Source organism: Thrips palmi, unplaced genomic scaffold (assembly GCF_012932325.1).
Source record: "Thrips palmi isolate BJ-2018 unplaced genomic scaffold, TpBJ-2018v1 HiC_scaffold_6, whole genome shotgun sequence".
NCBI lineage: Eukaryota > Metazoa > Arthropoda > Insecta > Thysanoptera > Thripidae > Thrips > Thrips palmi.
In genome coordinates this window covers 7,715,500-7,726,183 of record NW_023144633.1, presented here as the reverse complement: position 1 = coordinate 7,726,183, position 10,684 = coordinate 7,715,500, and the positions used below count along the sequence as shown (strand labels likewise).

Here is a 10,684-nt window from a genome sequence, read left to right as displayed (position 1 = left end):
AAACAGCACAAATTTATCTCTAAAGGGACCGCAAGGGAGGCAACCAGCCTACGAAACATGTCTGTAGACGACGGAGAGACGCGTCGCATCTTAAAGTAGGCCTGGGCGATTATTGGTTGTGATCGTAATCGGCCGGTGAATAAAATAATCGCGATTGGTGTAGATTAAAACTGCTAACGCTCAAAAGACTTTGCGATAAGATTTCGCGTTTTCCTACTATCTGAAGGCCGATCCCGCTGACAACAAATTTTGAGACGTTTCTATCTCGCAGAAATCGTTTCTTCCCCTCGTGAGCTAACATACCATCCTCACACGTTGGACCTCCGAATCCTGGCGGACATGCGCACGATCCCGTTGCACTATTTTCACGAAAACCACCATTATTGCAGATTTCAGTAGCAGCATCTAGTGTTGAGAAGAGGAAACGAAGCATGAGAACCCTCCAAAGAAGATAACGAAGAAAACTCGGCGTGAATAGACGCAACCTCAGATTCTTACGATGAAAGCGCCATCGTAACATACGTTGAAATGAGAACATATGTACTTAAATAAAATTCATGCGTAATACGATGAAATTCATGCGTAATACGATAATATACATGCGTAATACGATGAAATTCATGCGTAATACGATGAAAAATTGAGCATATTACGTATGTGCAAATTTATGCGTACCTTACGATGAAAAACCATCGTAATATGTATAAAAACGATCATAAGATGTTGAGTGTGCGATTTCACTGAGAATGAAAAAGTCATGATCAATACCCAATTTTGGGCGAGGTATACTTTATCACCCAAATTTGGGCGAGGAATTGGGGCGAGGAAGGCTTCCTCGCCCAAAATTGGGTGAGGAGGGGTGTATCAGCTTCCTATACGGCTCCGTATATATGACCCAAATTTGGGCGAGGAAACCTTCCTCGCCCAAATTTGGGTAATGAAGAATTCCTCGCCCAAAATTTTAGTCATGACCATGACGCTTTCATTCTTAGTGTTCGCTCGTCACCGAGTGCACGGTAAAGACGAACAGTTCCTGGGCTTTCCCAAGAACTCCCTGGAAATTGCTTATGTCTTTGCCAGAGGCTTCCTGGGAAAACCAGGAACCGTTTCGACGACGAGCGAAAGGGTCTATCACCAACTCAGCTTCAAACACTATTCTAAGTCACGTTTCCCCTTTTTATCACCTAGAGGAATGAGATCCGGCGAAAGGAACGAGTTTTTTTTCCAAGGACGCCAGAACCATTACATTACAATAAAGTTAAGTTCACATATCGATATTGTGACTATGAATCTAGACGCTAGCATTTTAAAAATTTGTTGTCACTTTATGACAAAATTGTTGATAACATTTCTATCACTCGCAAGTGACGACAAGGTCAGCTCGAAGTGATGACATTTTCATGAAAGCTCCTTCCATGGGTGTGACAACTACGTAATCCAATATTTGATTAAGTCCTTGTATGGAGAATAAGCCTTTGAAATTGTCTTCAAGCGACAACCAAAATTTTCAATGTGAGGAAGGCCCACTTAAAGCCCCTTGCGCAATCTTTTCCGATGGGCCCATATTGCCGGCTGGAGTATCCAATATTCATAATTTGGGACGTAGCATCGGATAAAAGTTACGCCGATCGAAAGTTCGAACATGCCGAAAAAATGCACCGCTCGAAAGGGGCTTTCTTAATATTTCCCAATAATTAAATATATTTTAATACCAAGAAGAAAACATTCAACAACATTTTTAAAAATCCTGAGAAAATCCTGCGTTTTGCACACTACAAACCCGACTGTCTGCAAAGTACAGTCTTCATCGGCAAAGAGTCGACGGGTCGGGACCGGATTTCGACTCTTTGCCGACACGAAAACCAAACAGCACATGGTGGTAGACAAAAGCTCCGGTAGTGCTCCGAGCTCGGGAGGGCCATAAAACCATTGTGGCTCGAGCTCGCCCCCGCCGCGTAAGCGGGGACCGTCACATGAAGTCGACTCTTTGCCGGTCGACTCTTTGCCGATGAAGACTGTACGCACTTACAAATGCATGCTTGGCAAGTACACACGCTAACAAATGCCTACTCTGCAAACTCAACAGTGTACTCAGTACATTCTCTTTAGTGTGTACTCAAGAGTACACTATATTTAGCGTGTACTCATAAGTACACTCTCTTCAGCGTGTACTCACGAGTACACTCCCACGAACGTGTACTCAGCTGCATATCTTGTACCGACCTAAGCACACTCTGGCTGCAGTGTACTCCGCTAGCACACTCTCGTTGCAGTGTACTCAGCTAAGCACACTCTCACTTTCGTTAGAGTGTACTCAGCTAGCACACTCTCGTAGGAGTGTGCTTGTGAGTACACGCTGAACAGAGTGTACTGAGCACACTGTATAGAGTTTTCAGAGTAAGCTTAGCATGGAGCTATACGGCGCCCAGCATGCGTTTGTAAGTGTATAATTGCAAGCATGCAATTGGACGTGTGTACTAAGTAGATAGGTTGTACTAATGAAGACAAGGAATCACTCCTCTAGATTCTTTTTAAGCGCTGTTACCTGGAGCATCTGTACTTGAAGGTACATGTTTTGAATTCCATTGGGTGGGAACTCTTTCTGAAAAGAAAAAGAAGGAAGAGAATCACAAAACGCTCCTTTTTTATGACTGTCTTCTAACATTCGCTCTAAAAATTCCTATTCTTGAGGCATCTATTAAAAAAAGACAGGGACAGTAAACTGTAATATTCTGTCGAATGACGCGTTTTTACCGGGAAATGATCCCAAAGTTTCCTGCTCTGCAAACACGGCACACTCTTTAAAGTGTATGCCTTTACGCACACTGTTCTAAACAGGCACACTGTTTCTAACAGTGTGCCCAGGAACGCACTTGGGAACAGGGTGCATATTGGCATTCATTTTTAACTGTGTGCCATGCGTTTGCAGAGTGGCACACATAGCTGTGCACGTTAACCGAGGGGTACCTCACTTCGAAAACAGGTGTACACTGACTGGTGACTATACTCAATTTCCACTTTGACTAGACTGAAAATATCACGAAATGCGTTGCAAAAATACTAAAATTGGGACAAATTTACGTGGTTTTGCCGACTTTTTCAGTGACTAGACTGAAACAAGGCAGTGACTGGAGTCAGGGGTGTACACTGACTAGACAAAGTGAGGTACCCCTCGACGTTAACCTACAAAAACAGACACCCACACACACACAGTTCGACGCGTCCTTATTGAATAATCCTAACTGCCAGGGTAGATCCAAGACAATCCTCTCTGTCAGAGCAGATCCAAGACAATTCTAACTTTTCGTGTCAATCCAGAACTATCCTAACTGCACATCACGTGAAAAGCGGTGTTTTCTCAAAGTCCGTGACGCCAACATACTTCATAAAATTACTCGCCGAAGGGCTTGTTACGAATTTTCATCCTTGTATTAATACGTGGGCATTGTAATTCAGATATATCGAGATTCTGTGATTTGCAGTGAAGATACTTCATGAACACTTTTGGGTAGGTACCTCTGCAGTTAGGATAGTTGACTGCACTGACTAGGATTCTCTTGGATCAGCTCCGGCAGTCAGGATTATTCTATTAGGACGCGTCGAGGTTTTCATCTGAAATTGAGCCAACCTGACAAGAAATTTGCTCTTATTCGCAAATCGCAAGGACCATAGTGGCAACCGCTATTCGCCATGATAATGCGCACGTCAATGCCGGCAGGACACGTCAGTTGAGTCGCGAAAGGTATACTGCCAAAGGGCACCCTTATCGTGGTGTTCAGCGTGAAATCCATTCCAGGTCTCCTAACGTAGGCTTCCAGTGTGTAGTCCTGCAAAAAAGGGGAGGCAGTTTCAGAAAAAGGTAACAGCGATAACTACATCGAAAAGCCCCAATTTGGACCTATGGTATCCTGTGTGATTCAATGCCACAGGACCCAGGCTAGGACCTACATGGCTTACACCTGTGAGCGTGAGACTAGACCGTCCCTTATTTTTTCAAATTGAACCGAGACAAAAGTTCGTGGTGCCAAATTGTTCCATTTGGTGAGAAAACACCTCTGCCAAAGTTTGGTGGCGCTACGATATCGCATGGCCGAGCCTGAGGGGCCTAAGTGCAAATTTCAAAAATCAGCTGATTTCGGAATTTGAAAGTTGTCTTCCAAGTAAATACGTCATTTTGATGCCCGCAGGGCAAAATTTCAAGCGTTTTGCCGTAGCTTGAACCGTTATGGCCGGAACGGCGCTCTGAACGCGCTCCGCCACCGCGCGGATCGCCGATCTGGACCCAACTACGACGCTTTTGGGCTGCACCGAGCCGCCCCGGAGGGCAGTGGATCGCTGCGTCGCTGTCAGCACCTTCTCAAAACATGTGTTTGACTAATTGCATAGTAATTGGTAGGTTAGATTTCAATACAGATGTGGTAAAGACCAAATTTTACACCAAAACACGCGAAAAATGCTAAAATGGCTAAATTTGACACTTTGAGGGCATATTTCAGCATTTTCCTATTGAGTAATCCCACTAACCACATTGGAATTTTCAGAGATAGTTCAGATACATGTTTAGGGAAGGTGCTGACAGCGACGCAGCGATCCACTGCCCTCCGGGGCGGCTCGGTTCAGCCCAAAAGCGTCGTAGTTGGGTCCAGATCGGCGATCCGCGCGGTAGCGGAGCGCGTTCAGAGCGCCGTTTCGGCCATAAGGGTTTCAAGATACGGCAAAACGCTTGAAATTTTCGCCCTAAGGGCATCAAAATGACGTCTTTACTTGGAAGACAACTTTCAAATTCCGGAATCGGCCGATTTTTAAAATTTGCACTTAGGCCCCTCAGGCTCGGCCATGCGATATCGTAGCACCACCAAACTTTGGCAGAGGTGTTTTCTCACCAAATGGAACAATTTGGCACCACGAACTTTTGTCTCGGTTCAATTTGAAAAAATAAGGGACGGTCTAGCGTGAGACACATTGGTTCGCACTAAGAAGTGCGAGACTGAATCAAATTTAGATTAGCAGTGTATAGATACTACAGTCTACAGCACAGCGAAGGGAAGTTTAGACGACACCTGCCACACATCTCGTGATATCGATTCAAATTAACTGCGGTACAGTGCTCTTTCAGAGGTCGCATGTCAATTACTTTACACCTGGTTTCGGATGAGAGCCCGGTCAAAAGTGCTGTTTTGCAACAACCTCTCAAAAGCCGCCTTTGGAACCAGGTGTAAACTAACAAAATTCCGACCTGCAGAAAGGGCACTGCACCGCAGTTGGTTTCAACCGATATCACGAGTTGTGTGGCAGGTATGGTCTACACTTACTTTCGTTCCGCTGTAGAATTATCCGCAAACTACACTGCAAATCCAAGTTTGAGACAGTCCCACACAATTTAGTGCGAACCAGTCACTGTAAAAAATTATTGTGAATTTGCGAAAAATTGTTACAAATTCCTTGTAAAGTAACAATAACATTTTGTTATTTTATGCAATTTAATTGTGTTTTATGAAAATTATTTGTGGAGGCCGTTTTATGAATTATTCATCACAGAAATCTGCTTAATTTTACGAAACTTGTTTGTGAACACCGCCTTATGAAATGGTACGAACGAAGTACAACTTAAACGTGACGATAATACTACAGCAAGGTCACAAAAATATGAAATGTTTCCTAAAATTACAACAAATGCTTGGGTAATTCCGTTGCACAAATCGCTTGTAAAATTACGAGATAGGGTGATGCCTTCGTCATTTTACAAAATGTATCATAAAACAAAAAAAAAAACGCTGAAACAAGTTTATCTCTATTTAATCAGCTTGACAAGGTAGAACAAGAGGGGTCCACGTAATTTAGAACGTGTAAAAAGTTTGAGATTTTACAAACTCCTGCGTGAAGAACAATTCATAAATCGTTAAGAAACATAAAAACGTTGTAAATTTACAAATAATTCGTGCAACGAAATTACCCATAAATTGTTTGTAAATTTACGAACAATTTTTTTACAGTGGTGTGACTTACGCTTGCAAGTGTGAGCCACGTTTGTCCCACGCTTGCATGTGTGAAATACAGCGAAAAGGTTTTCCCACACATGCTGCCTCTGCCTACACTGAAAAAATTTCTCGTAAAATAACGAATTTTTTTGGGGTAATTTTCTTTTACGAAGAGTAGTCTTCATCAGGTATAAGGTCCCATCAGGTATAATCTCATCATGCATAATTCTCATCAGATATAACGCATAAATAATTATTGTTGATTTACACGAAATCTCCTCAGGTATAATTCTTAACAGATAAAAACGATAATATACAAAAACTACAAGCGTAGCATAAGATATTATTCTCTTCACATATAATTCCCATCAGGCATAATGTCATCAAATATAATTCCCCTCAAATATAATTCCCATCAGGCATAATACACAATTTTGCCAGTATGGATCCTTATTGATAGTACATTTTCCGTCCGTCCTGAGAAACCATCTGGTTGGCAGCTGTTGGTCATTTCGGCCCTCTCCCGAAACATGGTGAGCACACTGTTTGCAGCTGCAAGCCTTCAAACCAATACTTGTACCTCAGTTGATTCTATGTTAGTGTCGCGATTTACAGTTGCCTACATAGTAAAAAACAACAAGTGTCAGTTCTGATTTTTTTTCTTCTTCCTAACCCTGGAATGGGTCTCCCTCCTTGGCCAAGGTTCCACTATTGCTTTGCTTTCTGAATGCACCCACCTGGCGGTGTCACTTTGCCCACAGTATATCGCTCCTCAGAGCTGAATTTAATGTAAAATATAAAAAAAATTTAAAAAAAAATTTATGCCTGATGGGAATTATACTTCATGCAAATTATGCCTGATGAAAAAAAATAAATCTATTATACCTTGAGAATTATGCGTGTTGCCAATTATACCTAATGAACATTATACCTGATGGGATTATACCTGACGGGACCTTATACCTGTTGAATTTCCCCCTTTACGAACTGTTTGTTATTTTACAAAAATGTCGTTTATATATGACATATGTCGTAAATTTTCGAAATGTTTTTGGCTCATTGTAAAGATTTTCAGCTTCAACATGCGCGCTGTAAAAAATCTTCTCAAATTTTTTTTTTCGTAACAACAAATGTTTCAGTTCAAGAAGTTTACGAAATGTTCTCATATAAAAACAAGAACTTCGCAAAAGAAAATTGCCCCAAAATTTTTTCGTTGTTTTTTTTGGGCAATATTTTGTAAAGCCGTACTAAACAATACATTTCGAAGTGATAATGTCTGTAAGTCCGCCAGTTTGGGAATATTTTCTCTCTTCACGAAGTTATTTTCCAGGATTACGATACCTTTTGCAGTGATTTTGTAAGATTACGATAAATATTGTAAATTGACACAACAGTAACGTTTTCATATGAAACACAGGGGTTACCCCAGCAGGTATACAGTCCCACCAGGTATAAACCCTCAGGTTAATCCCACGAGGTATAATTCCCGCCAGGTATAACCCAGCAGATATACACTATTTAATTTATTTTTAAATTTTCACGGTTTCCCAACAAGTATAAATCCCACCCGAAAACAACTATTTTATAGGTAATTATTGTAAATTTTTTTGAACGGCGCGCGGTTCGTCAGTGCGTCGTCTGCTCCGCTGCTTACTGTGTTTACTCAAGCCTGCGATAGGTAAGTGTTACGCTAAGATGTGATGCCTGTTGGCTGCCCGCCGGCGATGGCCTGGCTTAACGTTTGTCTCGACTAGTGCACCTGTTCTATTTATTTACCTTTTGTTGAGATTTTTAACTGATGTACATCTTACCATTTGTTTACTTTTTACATTTTAATGGTTTCTTTTAATTGTACTTATTTCGGTGTTTGTTACTGTCTTTCAAACACAACATGTAGTAAAAACTTTATCAAGCAATTGGTTTTTTTATAAAGAATTTATACCTCGCGGGACTTATACCTACTGGGATATATACCTGTTGGGAACTATACTTGCTGGCACACTTTATTTTAATGAATAAATACGTGTATATCTGGTGGGTTTTATACTTGTTAGGAACTCGCGTTTTTTAAAATTTAAAATTTAAAAAAAGGTATATCTGCTGGGAATTATACCTGGTGGGATATCCCTGGTGGGACTGTATACCTGCTGACATCACCTCGAAACACGGGCACAAATTTTTCGAAAATTTTACGATATTTTTTTTACAGTGTATCTTTTCCTGTGTGGTTCTATGCCACAGGCCCAGGATTGCAAGTGTGGGGACAGACCGTGTCCCCCCCGTAAACAAAACTACTATCAAAAGTGGTACTGTCGTATACCATTTCGGAGCTCTGTACATCCCAAAATGTAGTACGGAAGGAGTACCTTATGAAAAAAAAAAGGGCATCCGAAAGAAGTACTGCCGTGCTACTTTTGGGGACGTCTCTTTCGGGAGCACTTCGGGACGTCGGAAACGGTAGGTCTGTGAGAGGTCTTTCGGATTTTCCCCCACCACCCGTCGCACCCGCCCTGCGGCCATGTAGTTCCGAAGGTGACCGCTAGAGCGCGCACCTGTGTCGTAGTTCGATGGCCTGCCGCTAGGGTGCGCCACTGTTCCGGATATGAATGTGAATGCGTATAGGAATGTGAATATGACACAGATAAAAATGTTAGGAAAAATGTATTTATTCACTGACCTTTTTAAAATTTAAAAAACAAAAAGATAAGACTTGTCACGAACAGCAGAAAATATGGAGACAAAAAGGGGGGACAGGACTCAAAAACAAAATATTTAAAAGAGGAATCTCGGTGGACTGAAAAGGAAAAAACAGCAACCATAACTGTAACACCCCTTTATTAAAAAAAAGCCAAAAAGACTGAAAGAAATTCAATTAGCACTGATTCCGAGGTGTCATGCTTATTTGCTCTGTCGCAGGAAATTCATTTAAATTTTACACTGAAGCACAGGGGTCAGTTCTTGTTCCACATGTAATTGCATAGTGGTGCAGGTTATCGTTCCAGAATCTTGGGCAACTCCAGAGGGTCAAGGTTTCCGCAAAGAGCCTATTTCTCAAGCATAAAAAACAGAAGACGAACAAAATAAACACTTTTACCATAAGAGTATCAAAGTAACAGAATATTGTAGGTTAACTTACACCGGTACTTTCTGATTTGGATTGAAACACGAAATAAGCCTGCACCAAAGGGTTTGAAGTATTCTTTTATTGGTGCACCTGAGAACTGAACATCTTCGTGCGTGGGTTTTTTTTCTTTGGAGAAATGAATTTAAATATAGTTAACAGAAAAATAAATAGAAGTAAGGATCCGACGCCACAAGCACAGTGCGCGCCAAAGTGCGCCGACTGTCATCTGCCCAAAAAGGTGAGCATCGCGTGGGCCCGAGGCGCGCTCTAGCGGACTCATCGGAACTACATGGCCGCAGGACGCTGCGACGGGGTGGTGGGGGACCTCCCAAAGACCTCACATAGACCTACCGTTTCGGACGTCCCGAAGTGCTCCAAGAAACCCACTACTTTGGGACGAGCGACCAGGGCGCGCTCTGGCGGCGAACTCTGGCACCACACACTAGGTCCCCGCGCGACGTACGAGAGAGCTTCATTTGTAGTACGTTTAGGGAGGTCCCGAAGAGCTCCCAAAACCGACTTCTTCGGGACGTCCGAAAGACGTCGGATTCCAGACATGTACTATTTTTTGTTTACGGGGTCACACTTAAACCATGAGACACACTGGATCGCACAAAATCGCAATAAATAGTGTGATACTGTCTCACGCTTGAATTTCCAGTAGAATAGTTTGCCGTGTGAGTTAGGATTATCCCCGAGCACCCCAAGGAGGCACACAGCTAGACTGATGGAGCTGACTACCTTAGGCCACCGATACCGATTACTATGCCTGTTGAATAAACTTGGGAAAGTTCCTCTTACCGCGCCGGATTCACGAGTTCTGGCAATAAGGAGGGTTCGCTTGTAGTACTGTGAACCGATGAAAGTCCAGTTGTGGGTAGAACAGGAGGGACTGATAATTTCACCAACAGCCTCAAACATTCCATCGCAGGGGACCTCTGAAAACAAAATGCACACGCTTAAAACCTTACGAAGTATTTTGAGCATACCTAGCACAAACTAATATATTTTGTTATACGAAGAAATAGCCCGTAAATTCCGAAGTATTCCTAAAAAGGGGGGGGGGGGGTCGAGAATGCGATCTCATGACATCAACGGCTGATTTTCCCTTCCCAAAATAAGAAAGATACGATAAAGAAGGTCCTCGGATTGCGAGCGCCAAGCAAAAGAACAGTTGAACAGAACGTTTTCGAAACAGACTCCTGTTTCCTTACAGTGCCCTCTTCCCCTTCACGAACCTGAAAGTGCTTTAGCCAAGCCGCAGAGTAGAAGGGGTGCTATTACAAACGCGAAGATATTGCGAGCCATGATGTGACCTACGGCTCCACCAGGCTCCACACTGGAACAAGCGCGGAGACGGACTGGGCCGACGCTCGTCCAAATCTCCAGCCAGACTGGGACGCATCAGAAATGTGCGGAGTAGGGCAAGTGAAGCTTATCGTTGAGGTTATTTTCAGACGTGCTCGTGTGCGTTTATCATCTGTCCGTGACTCGTGGAGGAAAACAGCGTATTCCCCGTCTGGAGACACAGATACAATGTTGTGGAGGCTGCGCTGCTCGGAGTGTGAAAAGAGCATAAATG

General features: G+C 42.7%; 1 protein-coding gene across 1 annotated transcript in view; it reads right to left on the bottom strand.

The window, feature by feature from the left end:
• The window catches only part of LOC117652024, an 11,349-nt gene extending 873 nt beyond the window's left edge, over positions 1 to 10,476 (bottom strand). Inside the window, exons 1-5 of the mRNA XM_034396655.1 lie at positions 10,341 to 10,476; positions 9,904 to 10,040; positions 3,629 to 3,827; positions 2,546 to 2,602; positions 304 to 405 (exon numbers count right to left, since the gene is read on the bottom strand). Of these exons, the coding sequence (XP_034252546.1) occupies positions 304 to 405; positions 2,546 to 2,602; positions 3,629 to 3,827; positions 9,904 to 10,040; positions 10,341 to 10,410 (565 nt within the window). The 5' untranslated portion in view covers positions 10,411 to 10,476. The remainder of the gene's footprint in view (positions 1 to 303; positions 406 to 2,545; positions 2,603 to 3,628; positions 3,828 to 9,903; positions 10,041 to 10,340) is intronic.
• Between the last annotated feature and the right edge of the window lie 208 nt (positions 10,477 to 10,684).